Source organism: Loxodonta africana, chromosome X, assembly GCF_030014295.1.
Source record: "Loxodonta africana isolate mLoxAfr1 chromosome X, mLoxAfr1.hap2, whole genome shotgun sequence".
Lineage (NCBI taxonomy): Eukaryota > Metazoa > Chordata > Mammalia > Proboscidea > Elephantidae > Loxodonta > Loxodonta africana.
In genome coordinates, this window is record NC_087369.1 from 10,007,419 (window position 1) to 10,026,430 (window position 19,012).

General features: G+C 46.6%; 1 protein-coding gene across 4 annotated transcripts in view; it reads left to right on the plus strand.

Annotated features, from left to right (window-relative positions):
- Nucleotides 1–19,012, plus strand: part of TBL1X (transducin beta like 1 X-linked) — a 236,124-nt gene that overhangs the window by 163,215 nt on the left and 53,897 nt on the right. For all 4 annotated transcript variants that reach the window (XM_064277949.1, XM_064277953.1, XM_064277950.1 and 1 more), the window contains exon 4: nucleotides 1,619–1,726. In XM_064277949.1, coding sequence (XP_064134019.1) covers nucleotides 1,669–1,726 — 58 coding nt within the window. In that variant the 5' untranslated portion in view covers nucleotides 1,619–1,668. The remainder of the gene's footprint in view (nucleotides 1–1,618; nucleotides 1,727–19,012) is intronic.

Here is a 19,012-nt window from a genome sequence, read left to right on the forward strand (position 1 = left end):
TCGGGCCTTTTCTTCAGAGGCGCCTCTGAGTAGATTCAAACTGCCAACCTTTTGGGTTAGCAGCACAGCGCCGTAGCCATTTGCACCACCCAGGGACTCCGGAAACATCCCTCAGACCCAACCGTTGGTAGTTGGTGTTGAGTCAATTCCAACTCATGGAAAAAAACCACGTGTGTGAGAGTAGAACCGTGCTCTCTAGGGTTTTCAGTGATGGATTTTTCAGAAGTAGATCACCAGACCTTTATTCCAACATACCTCTGGGTAGACTTGAACCTCCAGCATTTAGGTTAGCAGCCAAGCATGGTAACTGTTGGCACCCTGGGGACTCCAGACCCCGAGGCCCCATAATTCTCACCCCCCCCCCCCAAGTTTTCACCAGCCTTGTAGGTATCAGAAGTCGTAGGCGCAGTGATGCGGTGCGTTTTGTTGGCCAATATGGGCAACGTGGATTCTGTCTGCCTCCTGTGCGTCTTCATCCACGCTGGGGGTGTGTGTCTGTGTGTGTGTCTGTGTGTCTTTGTGTGTCTGTGTGTTTAATCTAATTATAAAATTTGTATATAATTACACAGTTACAAAATCTGAAATCAGATGTTATTTGCCTTCGTATAGGTAACATCTCGTGTATTATTTTCTTCAATCATCTCAAAAATGAAGTAAAAAATTTATGATTTGATATAGATAATAAAAATTTTATTTGTAAATTCAGTGAAAAAATTTGTGTGGATATAACCAAAAACCAAACCTGCTGCTGTCGAGTCAATTCTGACTCATGGCAACCCTACAGGACAGAGTAGAACTGCCACATAGAGTTTCCAAGGAGCACCTGGTAAATTCGAAGTGCCGACCTTTTGGTTAGCAGCCATAGCTCTTAACCACTACACCACCAGGGTTTCCATATATGTATGTACTTACGTATGTATGTACGCACTGTTTCAAAACTCTTTACAGAAAGGAGGTGATGTTAACACATGCAACTACCAAGCTCCTCAGCGACGTCTCTTCTCAGCTGGCTGTGTAGGTCCTATCAGAGTGGCCACTATAGCTTCATCATTTAAATCCAGAACCCTTTGTGAAAGGCAAGGCAATGAATCATTTCTTAGGACCACAGGCTTGATGTGGACCATGTGGTCACCCTACTCGGGGGTGCTGACATGACTGGTCTGCTTAGACGTCTTCTCTAGCAGTTGGCACAACCGCTGAGCATCTAACCTGCCACCTCTGTGGTCGTGCACTTAGCAGTCCCATTCGTCCTCATTGTCAAGTACATGGTGAATCCCGTGGACACGGGAGCTTCCCAAGTAAAAGGCCACTTGTGCGTTTTCATTCTCTTGTGCCCGAATTTGGCTTCACGACTGTGGTTTATACCTTACTATATCCTGGCCTTATAAAATACACCAGGTCTCCTTTTTTGGGATATATTTAACCTTGAGAGTATGTATAATTGTAAAATTTTTATATAATTACACAATATATCTCGAATCAAACATTATTTACCTTCATGTATATAACAGTCTATCTATTGTTCTCTTCAGTTGTTTCAAAATGAATGTAGTAAAAACATACATACATACGTGCATTGTTTCACAACCTTTTCCTGTTTTCTCTCCCCTTCCCACAGAGGGTGGCTCCTGCTTCGTAAAGACCTCATCGCCGTCAGGTGAGGCTAAGATGAGCATAACCAGTGACGAGGTGAACTTTTTGGTGTATCGGTACCTCCAGGAGTCAGGTAGGTGGCTCGCTTTTGTCAGCAGGAGGTTTATCTTCAACGTACCATGTGCAGACGCTCACCCGTTGGCCAAAAAGCAGGCTGTAGCAAAAGAGGAGCTGAAAATTTTTAATTTTATTTTGTTGCTTTCGTTGAAAGTATCCACAGTAGAACATAGACCAATTCAACAAGTTTCTACGTGTACGGTTCAGTAACATTGATTATATTCTTCAAGTTGTGCAGCCCTTCTCACCCTCCTTTTCTGAGTTGTTCCTCCCCCATTAACATAAACTCAGTGCCCCCAAGGTTCTAGACTAACATTTGGAGCTGGTAGTCCTTAAAAGAGCACAATGCTCAAGGCAGAGATTCTTTACTAATTAAGCTAAACTGTTGTTTCGTTGGAGCCCTGGTGATACGATGGTTAAGAGCTACGGCTGCTAACCAAAAGGTCGGCAGCTCACATCTACAGGCCACTCTTTGGAAACCCTTTGAGGTAGTTCTGCTCTGTCCTGTGGGGTCACTATGAGTTGGGATCAACTTGACAGCAACGGGTTTGATTTTGGTTTGGTTATTTTTTGGTTTAAAGAAGACTTAAAGGGAAATTTTTGGTTTCAGGTTTAAAGATTATCTCAGGGCAATAGTTTTGGGATTTCATCCATCCTCCATGGCTCCCAAAAGTCTGGATCCCATGAGAATTTGAAATTCTGTTTTTTGCATTTTCCCCCTTTTGATCAGGGCTCTTATATAGAATCTTTGATCAAAAGGTTCTATAACAGTAGCTGGCATCATCCAGTTTTTCTGGTCTCATGACAAGAACAGTCTTATTAAGACTGTTGGAAGGGAGGAGAGAAGGTTCTAGGCCATCCTATCCTGGCAATGGGTTGCAGGGGGATATTTTTTCCTCCCTTGACATCTTTGTTCAGATGAAATCAGATTGAAGTTAGCCTCATGATGGAGGCGGAAAAGGGTGAATGCCTCTAAAAACGGCGTGGGTGCGGTATCTGACCTCTTCAACCTCACAAGGAGGAAGGAGAACCAAAACTAAGAGCCCAAGGTTGATTCCTATGAGGCGGGGTCAGACATGCCTCCTCTCTCCGCCATCTTTATAATTCTGACACCAACCGTCCCCTACCCAGCACTCTCTACTTTTCTGCTGGGTTCTGTAATTCATTGCAGTGGCCACACAGAACTCACGGACCATACTTAGAATTATGGAGTTATTCGGGAAGTAACAGTTTACAATTCAAGCTCAGGAACCCTCAGGATACAGTTCTTCCATCGGGACAGCCTCTTCCCAGCCATGCTTGTAGGCACGCCTCTCCCTGTCCCTCAGTTTCTGCCCAGAGGCACTCAGCTTTCTCTCTGTGTGGGCCTGGAAGCCCACCGCACCGTCTTCTGCTGCTGAGTCTCTGCTGCTGGGTTTCTCCTTCCTTGGTGGCGGTGGTGGGGTCCACCTCCCTGCTCTGGAATTGGCTCTTTTAAGGCAAAACTGACCAATCCCCTTGGCGGGCCACAATCACCCTATCACACGGTAACCTGGGTGGGAGTTACAAGACCATGGCTAGAAAGCCGACACACACAAGTAATTAACCCACTGCAATGCTGCTGTGAGCTCTTGGCCTGGGTCAGAGGGCAGGCGTTTGTGGGCTAGTGTATATACGTGAACCTCTTAGACTTAGTACCAGTGAGTGGATTTATCTGCGCCTGGCGCTGATCAAGCTCCCAGCTCCCATCCCTCATAAATGAACCGTAGGAGATTTTCTAAAGCCCAGGGATATTTCTGGTTTCTTATAGCACCGTGGATTATGACCAGGCGGATTAGGTTAGGGCGAGTTGTTAAAGGGCCAGACAAGCACGTGTTTCTTATTGACGCGTGGACCTTGCGTGTGACAGCACCATTTGGGGGCCGCAGGGCCTGGCTTTGACACTGACCAGGGACTTCCAGGAATAAGCCTCATGACATAGCTGAGACTTGGCTCCCTCGTAGGATACCGGGGTTTCCCCAAGCAGTGGACCCTGAATGCAGTTTAGGGAATCGCTCGTGGGATGCTTTTTTAAAATGCTTAACAAACTTAGTTGTCTTTTTTTTTTTAAAAAAAAATTAATTTCTAAAATGGAAAACGGGTTTTTTTTTAATTATGTTAAATATATATGTAACAAAACATTTGCCATTTCAACAATTTTTACATGTACAATTCCAGTGATATTCCTCACAGTCATCCTGCTGTACAGCTGTCATCACTATCCATTTCCAGATTTTGTCGTCACCCCTCACAGAAGCTCAGTGTCCCCTAAGCAGCGACCCGCCTTCCCCTTCCCTCCCGCCCACTCCTGTAACCACTGATGAACTCCCTTCATTACACACTTGTCTTTTCTCGGTATTTTATATAAGTGGGATCATACAATATATGTCCTTTCGTGACTGACTTAAGTCACTCAGTATCCTGTTTTCAAGGTTCATTCATGTTGCAGCATGTATCGGATGTCATTTCTCTTTATGGCTGAATAATATTACATTGTGTGTACCATATTTTTATGCAAATAACGCACACCTTCTGCATTTGTTTGCCAGCCGCCCCTCACCACCCCCCGCCCGCTGAGGTATTTTGGTAAGCGCACTATGCTAATTTTTTTTTTTTTTTAAAGCGACATGAAAGAGGATTGGCATGGCAGAGCTTGTGAGAGTGCCTCAAGGGGGGAAGGCACGGCCAGCCAGCGCAGAAGGTGTTCATTATTTGCGTGAAAATACGATATGTACCATGCTTTGTTTACCCATTCATCTATTGATGGACACTTGGGTTGCTTCCACCTTTTGGCTGTCATGAATAGTGCTGCAGCGAACGTTGTTCGTTTGCGTTCCTGCTTTCGTTTCTTTGGGGTATATAGCTAGAAGTGGAATTGCAGGGTCGTTGGGTAGTCGTATGTTCAGTTTTCTGAGGAACCACCAAACTTTTCCATATTGGCTGCACCATTTTACAGTCCCAACGGCCATGGGTGAGGGTTCTGATTGCTCCACATCCTTGTCAACACTTGTTATTTTCAGTTTTTTTACTCACAGCCATCTTAGTAGGTGTGATCAAATGGAAAACTTTAATATCTTAATATACATACAAAATGGCATTATGGGAAAAAAATCCTTGTTTCCACCCACTTTAAGAAATGAACCGTTTCCAAAGCAGTGGGGACCCCCCCTGTGTTTGACACCCTGGTAGCATCTCCTCAGCACTAATTACCCTCCTGGATTTGGTGTTTATTAGCCCCTTGGGTTTACATGTGGAGTGCAGTGAGTCCTTTTATGTGGCCTTTTGCCTTGGTTCTTTGGAAAAACAGCTTGAGACATTTTTCCCCTAAGCTCTGAGGGGTTAGTTTTGCCCTAGTTTTCTACCCCAGAGGGTTTGTTAGTTTTGTCCAGGTTGATTGCCATCTTCTGGGTAAGCTGTAAACTACTTGGTTTGATACTTCCTGCTTGGCTCTGGGCTGCAGCCTGCCCGGTGATTGGTATGTGCCTTGCAGAGATTGGTCAATAGACTACACAAATGAAGTAACTTTAGCCTACTATGCAAATGAAGTGTGTGTGGCCTATCGAGAGGGAATCGGTCCGTTTGTGGCCCCACCAGAAGCAGCCATGTCTTGAAATTGACAAGTGGTTGTGTATACATATGCAGCTGTCCCCACAGAGATTTTTAGAGACAGGAAGAAGAAGGCAAAAGAGAGTGAAGAAGAGGCAGAGAGAGAGGAGGCAAGGAACCTTCTAAAAGAGCTGTAAGAGACAGGTCAAGGGCTGTAACACTGAAGACGGCGAAAGGCCTAGAAGGGACCCAGCAACGATAGGCTCAGAAGGAGTCCAGTGTCAGAGCTGCTGGTGACAGACGTCAGAGGAGCCTGTCCTCAGAGGGCTGAGAGGAGGCCTGTCCTGAGGGGGCTGAGAGGAGACCTGCATGGGCAAGAGAAGGGCCTGCATGCTTGCCTGGCCGAGAGGAACTGGCAAAGCTATCCTGCACTGAAGAAGGGAGACTTGGCGGACGTGCGTCTTGATCCCGATCCCAAGTTGTAGCCTGTTCATCCTGCTCTCGACTTGTACCCTGTTACTTCCTTAATAAACCACTTAACTCTTGAGTATGGTCCGTGAGTTCTCTGTGGCCATTGCAACGAATTATTGAACCCAGCCAAGAAGTAGAGAGTGCCGTGGGAGGGATGGCTGGTGTCAGAATTGGTAAAAAGGTTGGAGAGTGGAGCTATGTCTGACATCCACCTCATGGAAATCACCTGTAGGCTGATCGTGATCTTGGTGGCCATTATCCCCCCACCAAAGTTAACAGGTTCTGACCAGACCACTACTGTTGACCCTACTCCCACCGTTTTACAGCATGTATCCAATTTTCAGATGTAACCCTAAGCAATATGAACTATTGTTTTTGTGTGTCTCTAAGGTTTTCAAACGTGGTATCATGGTATGTCTATTCTGCATCTTCTGTTTGGGGAAGGAAAACCAATTTCCAGGCCCCACTTCCCAGATAACTCTTTCAGTAAGTTAGAGGGGACCTCGTCTGAGGTACGGGGACCAGAGATCTTAGAACAGCGAAAGGAGCAGGTGCTGGAGCCAGAGGACAGCCCAGGCTCTGGTCCCTGAACCCTTTGTTGACCCCGTCTAAGCCTCAGTTTCCTTGCATAAATGGTCACCTGGGCGGTGTAGTGGTTAAGAGCTATGGCTGCTAACCAAGAGGTCAGCAGTTCGAATCCACCAGGTGTTCCTTGGAAATTCTATGGGGCAGTTCTACTCTGTCCTGTAGGGTCGCTATCAGTCAGAATCAACTCAACGGCAGTGGGGTTTTTTTTTTTGGTGGATAAGAGCGGTGAGGTCCAGAGAGCGCTTAGCCCTGGGCTGTGCACACTGTCAACAAACAGCTCTCGCTGCTGAAGCCTGGCACCTGTCACTTGAGTCCCAGCTAGAGGTATCTGTGGAAGGCGCATGTTGTTTCTACCAGTGTACTGATTGTACGTCATGGGAACCTTGTATGTCGTTGTTACTTGCTGTCAAATTGATTCCAACTCCTGGCAGCCCCATGTGTGTCAGAGTAGACCGCTCCAAGGAGGAGCAGATTGCCAGGCTTGTCTTCCGAGGCACCTCTTGGGTGGATTCAAACCGCCAGCCTTTCGGTTAGTAATTAAGTGCTCAACCACTTGTGCCACCCAGGAACTCGTAGAACGTAGGATAAGTCACCTGTTGCCATCAAGCTGATTCCAACTCAAAGCGACCCTATAAAACAGAGTAGAACTGCTTCCAAGGAGCAGCTGGTGGATTCAAACTGCTGACCTTTTGATAGTAGCCAAGCTCTTAACCACAGTGCCACCAAGGCTTTGTAGTACACATAATATATAGAACAAATACAGGCAATATATGTATATTATATACAGTGTTGTATATAAAAACATGAACTACCTCACCAGTGTAAATCAGGGAAATAAAACCCACCCTCACGTTAACCTCAGAACATAGGGCATCACCCAAAATGCAAGTTATTTTCCTATCACAGAATCAATGAATTCTGAGATGTTTGCAAACGAAAATTCCATACAGAAAACCCTGCTTCCCTGTCGACTGTCAGCATCGAATTCTGGAGTCTTTTTCCTAGAAACATCTCTACACAAAGATTATGATGAAATCAAAGTTAATATAGTCAGAATGTGTGAACAAGTTACAAATTGAAGTAGTCACCGCTCTATTTGTGAACGTGGAGGTAGCTAAACCAGTTGCTGGGGAATCGACACTGACTCCTGGAGACCCCATGCGTGTCAGAGCAGACCTGTACTCTGTAGGGTTTTCAGTGGCTGATTTTTCAGAAGCAGATTGCCAGGGCTTTTTTCTGAGGTGCCTCTGGGTAGACTCGAACCTCCAGCCTTTTGATTAGCAGCCGAATATTTAACTGCTTGCACCAACCAGGGACTCCTTTCAGGCTAACTAAAGGGTGTGGAGAGGAAAACTTCTCTGTGACACAAATCAAGGGCCCCCAGGTCCTAGGGCAAGAGCTTTGCTGGCCTCTTTGAATAAACCCAGTAGGTCCATCCCTTTCAGAGAGGTTGGACTTCCTTATTGAGTTGTTTGTGTACATTTGTTTCTTGTTTGCAAAGCTTCTGTAACCAGGCAGCTGAGAAGAAGAGGTGGGATACAGCAATGGGTAGAATTTCATACATGTGAACTTTATATAACATGTGTTGCATTCCTTTTCCCATTGGCCAGAATTGTTAAAGTAAAATCCCCCACATTGAGTTGGAATTTAAGAAAGATGTCATTGTACTTTCTCCTAACCATTCTGTGCCTTCTGGAAGTGATTGGAGTACCATGCAAGGACATATTCAAAGGGAAAAGGGAGGGAGGAAAAAAAGAAAGACGTCTAATGGTTAAATAAGGTTGCTATGTGAAACAAGTGGTTTGCAATTGGCTGCTAACCTAAAAGTTGGTGGTTCGAACCCACCCAGCACCACCGTGGAAGAAAGGCCTGGCAAACTTTCCGTGAGGATTACAGCCAAGCTCTTAACCACAGTGCCACCAAGGCTTTGTAGTACAAAGCTCTGTAGAGCAGTTCTACTCTGTAACATATGGGTCACCATGTGTGACGTGACAACAACAGATTTGGGGTCTTATGGTTCAGTGTTCATTTTGAGACTGTTTTTCATGTTTATCTCCAACTTTAAAGTTTTAGTTGAGCAAATAATTGACTAAGCTCCCAGCCGGTCCAAAGGGTACCTTCTTCTCAACTTGTTAATATTCCCTTTCTACCCTAAAAAGAAGCCTTTCCTCTTGACCTTCCTCCTCCCTCAGGCATCCGTGCTGTCTCTCACCGTCAAACTCATGAAAAATAACTTCTGCATTCTGATAAATGATTCACTTCTCACCTCTTCCCACCTGGCTTTTTCCACTGGATCCAATGACCTGGTCCAAGAATAACTTCATGGATGCGAATCAGCATAAAGCCAATTCCCAAAAGGCGGATATCAGTCTTCTCCCCACATTCCAACTTCTCCATCATTTCTGATGCCAGCCACCCAAATGGCACTCTCTCTCTCTGTCCCTAACCACCTGGGGCTAGGGCAGACCTGACAAGTTACATAGACACTGTCCTTGGGTTCATTAACTTGCTAGAACAACTCACAGAAGTCCCAGAAGATATTATACTTACAACTGCTGATTTTACTATAGTGAACGGATATACATCAGGACCCTCATAAGGCAGAGCTACACTGGTGGAACATCTGGGAGAGCCCCCAACAGAGAGCTGCTGTCTCAGAAAGGGTACATTGCCCTCCCTTCACCAACCAGTAAGCTCCCTGAATCTTAGAGCTCCAGGCTTTTATTGACCAATCCTGCACAATAGGATAAATCATGTCTCCTGGAGCTAGTTGATATCAGCCTCCCAGGTGAATCTTTTCTGGTCTGGCCAGCCCCCACTCGCCAGCACCCCACTGTGGTGCAGCCTGGAAGTCCCACACTAAGACCACCCAATTATGCCAAGGGTTATTTCTCCAGGGCCAAGGACAAAGGCCGTGTTAGCATAAAATTAGGCCTTTTATCCCACACCCATCATCAGTTGTCATGCAGCCTCGCTGTGTGGTAGAAAGTGGGGTTGAGGGAGAAGTTGGATGGGAGGTGATCTTACAGGGAGGTTGTGACAGCTGGCTCCCTGGGAGATCTGTTCTCTGCCTCACCCACCAGGGATGGACTCAGAACGTGCTACCGCACCTTCACATGTGCAGTGGGGAGCCAGTTCCCTGGAGCTGAGGTGTGGAGGGAACTCTGCTCCCCTGCTCTGTAGCCGACGGACTCCTTCCCTGGTCACCCCTGTTGTATCCCCACCAACTTCTTCTTCATCCCATCCTCCAAATGTTGGTTGTATCACTTAGGATGCTTTAGGCTGCAAGTAAGAGACTTCTCAACAGAGCATTAATCATCACAGATAGCAAGGAGCCAGGAGACAGTGGCCTCCCTTCCTTGCTTCTGAATCTAGCAAGGGACGTCAAGTCCATTTCTCATTCAGTATGAAGAGGGAACCCTAGCGAGTGGCTCCCTACAAACCTATTGTTGTTGAGTCGATTTTGGCTCATGGTGACCTTGTAGGACAGAATGGAACTGCCTCACGGGCTTCCAACACTGTAAACTTTATACAGAAGAAGACTGCCACATTTTTCTCCCACGGAACAGCTGGTGAGTTTGAACTGCCCACCTTTCCATTAGCATAAGCGTGTTTTATATTTCCTCTGGGGCGTTATTGCCAGGTTCACATTTTTGTTGTTGTTAGGTGTTGTTGAGTCATCTCCAACTCATGGGAACCTTATGTATGACAGAAAGGAACGTTGCTTGGTCCTGCGCCATCCTAATGGTCATTGCTGTGCTTGAGCCCATCATTGCAGCCACTGTATCGATCCATCTCATTGAGGACCTTCCTCTTTTTCACTGACCCTCTACTTTACTCAGCATGGTATTCTTCTCCAGGGACTGGTCCCTCTTGATAACTCGTCCAGAGTACGTGAGACTAAGCCTCACCATCCTTACTTCTGAGGAGCACTCTGGCTGTACTTTCTCCAAGACATACTCGTTTGTTCCTTTGGCAGCCCATGGTATGTTCATTGTTCTTCGCCAACACCAAAATTTAAATGCATCAATTCTTCCTTGGTCTTCCTTTTGCATGCATGGGAGGTGATGAAAAGATATTTTTAGCAGATAGTAAATCGTTCCCACAAACTTGAGTGTTATGAATATAATACCGTGCATGGGACAGAACCACAAACTGGAACGAAACGTAACCTGGAAGGAGCTGCAGGCAAGATGGTGGGCAATCTGGGTTCGGGGAAAGAAAGGCGTGGTGGTGGAGGAGGCAGCGTGTGCGGAAAGTCTTGCTAAGGCCCCGGAGCTGGCACCCTATTCCTGCCTCTGGAGAGGGGGAGAGGTAGGGAGGGAGGGACAGGGAGCTGCTTCCAGCCGAGGGGCTTGTGAAAGAGTTGATGGCAAAGCAGACGGGGCCGTGGCGGGGTCCCTCGTGTTAGAGGTGAGCGCGGGCCCAGGTGTCACCTGCTTTGGGGAAGGTTGCTCTCTGCATCACCAGCGAGGAGCACAGGGCCAGCAGTTTTCACAGTTCTGCCGAACAGGCTGAGTGAACGGTTCTGGTGATTTCACATGAAGCGAGCCAGTTGTCTGTGGTGTGTCATGCACACAGGGCCAGCTCTGACAGGTGGAGACGGTCCCCTGTCTAGCTGGGTTGACGTCACACTTGGTTCTGGAAAGGAGAAAAGGTCTGAATGTTTGGGACCGGATTTTCCTTGACAGGTGGTGATATGACTGTTCTTGTGATCTCAGTTGACAGCCTTGGAGAAGATCAATATTACTGTGCAGTGGGAGACAGAGCCGCATTTCTGCCGCTTCCCACCCTCATCTTACAATCCTTTCTTAAGTTTTTTATTAAGTGATCATTTACGTGCAATAAAATTCACCCTTCTTACTGTGCAGGTTTGCAAATTTTGGCAAATGTTTATAGTTGTATAGCAGCCACCACAATTAAGACATAGAACACTTCCCTTACCCCCAGAAACTGTCCCCGTGCCCCTTGGCAGTCAGCCCCTCCCCACACCTCAACCCAAGGCAACCACCACCAGTCTTGTTTTCTGTCCCTATAATTTTGACTTTGTGGAAATCTCGTATGAATGCAGTAGGTAGCCTTTGGAGACTGGCTTTTTCACTCCTCATAATACATTCGTGGAGTCCCTAGGTGGTGCGAATGGCTAACGCGCACACTGCTATCTGAAAGGTTAGAGGTTCCAGTCCACCCAGAGGTGCCTCAGAAGGAAGGCCTGGCTATCTACTTCTAAAGAACAGCTCCTGAAAACCCTGTGGAGCACAGTTCTACTCTGGGGTCGCCTTGAGTCAGAGGTCACGCAAAGGCAGCTGGTTTGCTTTTGGAGTTGTTTTTTTTTTTTACGCACTTGTGTTTCACTCACACTGTTCCGTGCGTCAGTACTTTATTCATCTCTATTGCCGAGTCTCATGTTTTTAAAAACATTTTCTTGTATTTTCGGTGCAAGTTTACACAGCAGTTAAGGTTCCCATTCAACAACTTCTACAGAAATTGTTCAGTGACATTGGTTAGGTTCTTCACAAATGCGTGAATATTCTCATTATTTCCGTTCTGCTCATTTTATTTCCATTAATCTGGTTTTCCTATCCCCTGACATTCTCATCTTTGTTTTAAAGTCATTGTTGACCCTTTCGTCTCATATAGGTGATTTTTAAAGAAGCACAGTACTTACTGGGTGATATTCTTTATTTTGTGAGCCAATCTGTTATTTAGCTAAAAGGTGACTTCAGGGGTCATATTCTATCTTGAGGACATATAAAATCCGTTGCCGTGAAGTTGATTCTGACCCATAGCAACCCTGTAGGGTTTCCAAGGAGCAACTGATGGATTTGAACTGCCGACCTTTTTGGTTAGCCGCCCTAGCTCGCTGTAGCTTTTAACCGGTGCACGTCCAGGGCTCCTTAAGGGCATAAAGTGTTTGTTCATCCATCCATCCGGTTGAGAAACATGAGGTTGTGTGCCGTTTTTGGTGATTACACGTAAAGGTACCAGAAACATTTGTGTACAGATATTTTGTGTGAACTTTGGTTTGCAGTCCTCTAGGGTAAATACCTGGGAGTGAGATAGCTGGGTTGTGTGGTAAATGTAGGTTTAACTTTATAAAAAGTGGCTACCTCCTTTTCTGTCTAACTCGGCAGCAAAGCGCTTAGTAAACCTCAGTGGTTTTATAGATTGATTTGAGTTGTAAAGCTGATTTGTCCCTGTAGGGCGAGGCATGTTGGAGAGTAGGTAAAAGGACATTAGCTGCAGTATATTTATCTGCAGGATACTGATGAAATTTTACGCTTCCTCTTTGGGTTTAAAATTAGCCTACATGAGCCTGTACGGGGTCACCGTTTCCCTGCCGTGAACTCTGGCTCAGATGTCCTGAGGGAGAAGCGTCCTGGTTTGCGAACACTCCTCTTACTTCAACGTAGCTGCCCAACTTGCTGCATAAAATTTGAGAGCTCTGGAGTCTGGCCTACCAGGCTCTGCAGGCGGCCAGGTAGCAGGGCTCCTGCAGGCTGGGCCCCAGGGCAGGTGTACCCGCCTATCCAAGGTGTTAAAACCACCGAAAACCTGGTGAACTCTTTCCCTATCTTGCGTTTTGTGAGTGGAGCTCTGCATACCGCCAGGAAGAAGCCAGGTGCTTCATAAAAACCATTTAAAGATGGAGGTGGTTGCTGTCCCACTGAGCAAGAAACACAAATGAGAAATAGAATTTCACGCCAAAAAAAAAAAAAAATTTTTTTTGTTTTTTTTTATATATTGCCAGGTCCAGGTATTTTACCAGGTTGCGTGTCACCAGTAGCTGTAATTCTAATGCTGTTCTAATTTTAAACATTTTAAATAATAAGAGGAGCTTATCATAATGATAAAACCAAAAACCAAACCTTTTGCTGTTGAGTTGATTCCAACTCATAGCGACCCTGTAGGACACAATAGAACTGCCCCATAGAGTTTCCAAGGAGTACCTGGCAGATTTGAATTGCCGACCTTTTGGTTAGCAGCCGTAGCAGTTAACCACTATGCCACTAAGGGATGCCTGCCGTAACAATCGGTGGTAAAAATTCATTTATCATCTATTCTGACTCTCAGGGGCGGTTAACTGCTTTCTTAACTGTGAGGATTTAAAGACCCTTGAGTGGGACTGAAAACTCCTTGTCTGCTGGGATCTTGTTTTCTGATTTGCCATGATTCATAGGTGAAAGAAAGGCCAGTCTCTTATACATACTCATCGTGTCTCCACTAAAATCACCATATATGGGCTATTGGAAGTCGAGAGTGTCGGTCTAAATGTCTGCCTGTCAGGTGGGCTCAGATTTCCTGAAGACCCAGGGTCTTAGCAAGCCTGTTTCTATATGCCTAACTAGTTAGGGTAGCATTACAAATGCTTCTTTTATTTATACGATAGTGGTTACGAACTCGGCTGCTAACCAAAAGATCGGCAGTTCGAATCCACCAGGCGCTCCTTGGGAACCCTATGGGACAGTTCTACCCTGTCCTATAGGGTCACTATGAATCGGGATTGACTTGAAGGCAATGAGTTTGGATTTGGTTTTTATACGTAGTCCCCGGGTGGCCCAAATTGTCGAGCACTCAACTGCTCGCCTAAGGGTTGTCGGTTGGAATCTACCCAGAGATGCCTTGGAAGACAGGCCTGGTGATCTGCTTCCGAAAGGTCATGGCCTCGAACGCCCTATGAAGCACCCAGTTCTGCTCTGCACACGTGGGGTCACCATGAGTTGGAGTCAACTCAGCAGCCATTAACAATATACATAGTTCTGGGGGTCCCTGGCTGGTACAAATGATTAACCCACTCGGCTGCTGACCCAAAGTTGGGAGGTTTGAGTTCAGCCAGTGGCACCTCAGGAGGCCTGGTGATCTACTTCCCAAAAAATCAGCCATTAAGAAAAAGTCCCCACAGAGTTAGAGGCAGCAAGGTTTGTGTGCAGAGTATTCCAGCGTTTAGGAAGTTCGGCTCAGAAGGAAGAGGGGGTGGTTTAACACCACAGGAGTGTGGCTTCATTTTAGGGCTTTTTTATAGAACCGTATAAACGGTGTTTGGGGTAAGCCGTTGGTATACACCCTGCCATTTATAAGACAAAATCTGGCCATTTTAACAATTAGACAGAAAATAGCAGCTTTATTTGTGATAACTGTATGCTGGAACATCCCAAATGTCCTTCAGGGGTGAGTGGCTAAGCAAACCTTGGTACACCCACACCGTGGGATACTGCTCAGGCGTGAACGGCGACAGCCTGGATGAATCCCAAAGAACCGCAGTGAGTGAAACAGGTCAGTCCCCGAAGGTCACATGCCGGCCGTGTGATTCCACTCGAGGTCACGTGCCGGCCGTGTGATTCCACTCGAGGTCACGTGCCGGCCGTGTGATTCCAATCTAGGTCACGTGCCGGCCGTGTGATTCCAGTCTAGGTCACGTGCCGGCCGTGTGATTCCAGTCTAGGTCACGTGCCGGCCGTGTGATTCCACGCTAGGTCACGGGCCGGCCGTGTGAGTCCAGTCTAGGTCACGTGCCGGCCATGTGATTCCACTCCGGGTCACGTGCCGGCCGTGTGATTCCACTCTCAGAACATTCTCGATGACAGAAGTGTAGAGATGGAAAACAGATCAGCCAGTGGTTGCCAGGAATGAGGAATGTCAGCAGAGGTTGGGATGGGTGTGACCACAAAGACTTCACAGGTGGGAACTTGGGAGCTCTTTTGTGGGGATGAGACAGTTCTGTGTCTTGACTCTTCCATTGAATCAGTTCCCACGCATAGGGACCGCGTGTGTTTCAAAGTAGACTGTACTCCATAGCGTTTTCTTGGTTGTCATCTTTACAGAACCACTTTGCCAGGCCTTTCTTCCCTGGCAGTCCTGGGTGGGTTTGAACCACCAACCTTTAGGTTAGTAATCCCATGCAAACTGCACCACCTAGGGACCTATTTTCACTGCGGAAGTGGCTAAACAAATCTATGTATAGGATAAAGTTACATAGACTGGACACGCACACACTCACACAAGGAGCCCTGGTGGCACAGTGGTTAAGCACTTGGCTGCTAGCTGAAAATCAGCAGTTCAAACCGACCAGCGGCTCTGCAGGAGAAGGATGTGACAGTCTGTTTCCAGAAACATTAGAGCCTTGGAAACCGTATGGGGCAGTTCTCCCCTGTCCAGTGGAGTCGCTATGAGTTGTAATCTACTTAGTAGCAGTGGGTTTGGGGGCTTAATCTTTACAGAACCACTTCCCTGGGCCTTTCTTCACGGCACTGCTAGGTGGGTTCCAACCACCAACCTTTAGATTACTAGTCCAGTGCCAGCCGCACCCCCTGGGGACCTAGCTTGACTCTGGAGGTGGTTAAACAAATTGGCAGATAGGATAAAACTGCGTAGAATAGAGATCCACACAAGGAACCCTGGTAGTCCAGTGGTTAAGTGCTCAGTTGCTAACCAAAAGGTCGGTGGTTCGAACCCACCAACCGCTCCTTGGGAGAAAGATGAGGCAGTCTGGTTCCGTAAAGGTTACAGGCTTGGAATCCCTTTGGCACAGCTCTGCTCTGTCCGATGGGGTCGCTGGGTCACAATCAACCTGACGGCAAGGGGTAGGGGTAGACATACACATACATACACACAGTAAATGCAGGTGAAAACAGTAAGGTTTGCAGTCTAGCCATCGGTAGTGTTCCCTAGCTTTTGTTATCTGTTGAAGCTCTGTAAGACGTCACCGCGAGGGAGAGCTAGGAGAAGGTACGTGGAACTTTTCATCCTATTTTTGTGTCTTTCTCTGATCAGTCGCTAATCAATTCAAAATGCAAAGATTAAAGAAAATTAAACCAAAAAAATCATCATTCTTTTAGGCTTCCATTGTCTGGGGACCTTTGTGTATGACAGAGAAAGAGGGTGGTCAGCATGGCAGAAGCAGCAAGCAGACATTTTAATTAAATTGTGCAAGTCATAAGCTGTCTTGTGGACAGAGGTTTCGATGGGGCTCTTCCTTGGTGTCATGGTTTCCAGCAGCAGCCACACATCCGTTTAGAGAAGCATGGCTGCACACACACTCTGGGGCTGTTGGATACAGAAGAATAATGAAAACCCATCTGAAGATGAGAAGCCTTCGTTGTGTGGCTGTAGCCTGGGGTTTGGCATCATCGGGAACTCAGGAGGGCCTTGCCTGCAGGGTCCTCGCCCCCCGCCCCCCGCCAGTCCTCCTTGAGATTTATCATGCTTAGAATTTCTGCATTTGGTTTCTGTGTGAGTTTCTATTGCTGTTTGGTGTCACCGAGTCAGTTCCAACTCATAGTGACCCGATGTTCAACAGAACGAGACACTGCCCGGTCCTGCTCCACCCTCACAATCGTGATGCTTGAGCCCATTGCTGCAGCCACTGTGTCAGTCCACCTCATTGGGGGTCTTCCTCTTTTTCGCTCACGCTCTACTTTACCAAGCATGATGTCCTTCTCTAGGGACTTGACCCCTCCTGATAACATGTTCAGAGTCTGTAAGACGCAGCCTCGCCATCCTTGCTTCTGAGGAGCATCCTAGTTGTACTTCTTCCAGGACAAACTTGTTCGTTCTTTTGGCAGTCCGTGGTATATTCAATATTCTTCCCCAACACCACAGTTCAAAGGCATCAATTCCTCTTTGGCCTTCCTTATTCATTGTCCGGCTTTCACGCACATATGATACGATTGACAATACCATGACTCGGGTCAGGTGCACCTTAGTCTTCAAGGTGACATCTTTGCTCTTCAACACTTTAAAGAGGTCCTTTGTAGCAGATGTACCCAAAGCAATGCATCTCTTGATTTCTTGACTGCTGCCTCCGTGGCTGTTGATCGTGGATCCAAGTAAAGTGAAATCCTTGACGATGTCAGTCTTTTCTCCATTTTTTATGATGTTCTTTCTTGGTCCAGTTGTGAGGACTTGTTTTCTTTGTGTTGTGTTTCCCAGGGCAGCCATAACAAAGTACCACACACTGAATGGCTTAAAACAACAGAAGCTTGTTCTCTCAGGGTTCTGGAGGTTAATGGTCAAAACTTAGGGTATTGGCAGGGCTGTGTTCTCTCCGAAGGCTGTAGAAGAAGCTCCTCTTTGTGTCTCTTCTGGCTTCTGGGACCCCCAGACGTTCCTTGGCTCGTGGCTGCATCACCCCAGTCTGCCTCCATCATAACATGGCTGTCTCCCTGTGCACACCTCGTGTGTCCCCGCTCTTCGTTGTTAAAGACACTGCTTTTATTGCATTGGAACCCGCCCTACTCCAGCGTGACTTCCTGTTAACCTAACTGATAACATCTGCAGAGACCCTGTTTCCAAACAAGATCGTGTTCACAAGCACCAGATGTTAGGACTTCACCATAAATTTTGAGGAGAACACAATTCAGCCTGTAACAGTTGGGCCCCGCAGTCGCGGCACAGACTGCCTTTTTAGGGGGAAAGGTCTGTGCTTGGCTGCTTCTCCATACCCTTTTTTGGTGAGTTTTAAAATGTTTTATAAAATATCTCTTTATGACTGGTAGAATGGAAGGTTCTATTCCAGGTAAATGTTGAGCCTTAGAGACATGCCTGGAGTTGACGGTCCTAATTCCTGGAGATATTCTGAATGTCCACAGCTAGTGGCTATCGAGAGGCGCTCAGCCCCTTCATATAGAGCTGGGTGTCTCCCTCTCGGCACTATCAACCTTTGGGACTGGACAGTCTTTGTGGTGGGGGCTGTCCTGTGCATTGTAGGGTGTCCAGCAGCAGCCTGATCTCCGCCCACCACGCGCCAGTAGAACCCCCTCCCAAGTTGTGACCCCCAAAATATCACCAGACCCTGCCCAGTGTACGTTGGGGGGCGCTTACGTGAGAGTACCCTTACTTGAGAACCACTGATGTAAATCCTTCAGTTGTGGGATTTTTTTTCTTCCAGCCAGTTTTTCTGGGTGGGTAGAGTTTACATGGGACCCTGATTTCTTCCTCCCGTCTCTCATATCTCTGTTTCATCTGCTCCTAAGCGGGACTTTTCTTCCTTTGGCTGCAGAACTCAGACGTTAGTGTTGAGCAAAGTGCAGTCCGGAGTTGTATTCATCTTCTCCAGGGTGTTTTTCCCCTTGAGGAAGGGGGAAGTCTGCCAGAAGCATCCTTTAACAGATAATAAAACAATTGGGAGCAGCCAGCTTTCCATCTGATTTTTCTTGGCACCTGGCGAGTGGGTTGGATAACCAGGAAAAGGGTGTTACTCTTTAATATTTGTGGATAATGGCGTCTGTAGAAATCCTGAAGCGACTGTGCCCACAGTATTTCTAGCAGCTGACAGATTCCTGGGTAGGCTTCTCCGTGTTTCCTTGGACCCTGGAATGTCTTCTTATGCGAGGTACGTTTCCACGGATTCAGGCAGTCATTGTCGTGGCTCAGCTATCTTCATTTAAACAAAAGTTTGAGGCTTATTGTTCAGCCAAGTCTCTAAAAATATATTTTGACTGCGGCAGCTCTTTTACATTGCTAATGTGTGTCCCTGTTTAACAAAAAAAAGAATCTTTATGAAACGTGGAAGGCAAGCATTTCTTTGAGGGAATGGTATCTTTTGCTCTAGAAATAATAATGGAAAATGTTAATTTTTACCAAATACTAGATAAGGAAGCCCTAAATAATCTTTCCATATTCCTAGAGGATGAAAGTACCTTTAAAACCATATAAAACAGTAATGTCTCATACGTAATGT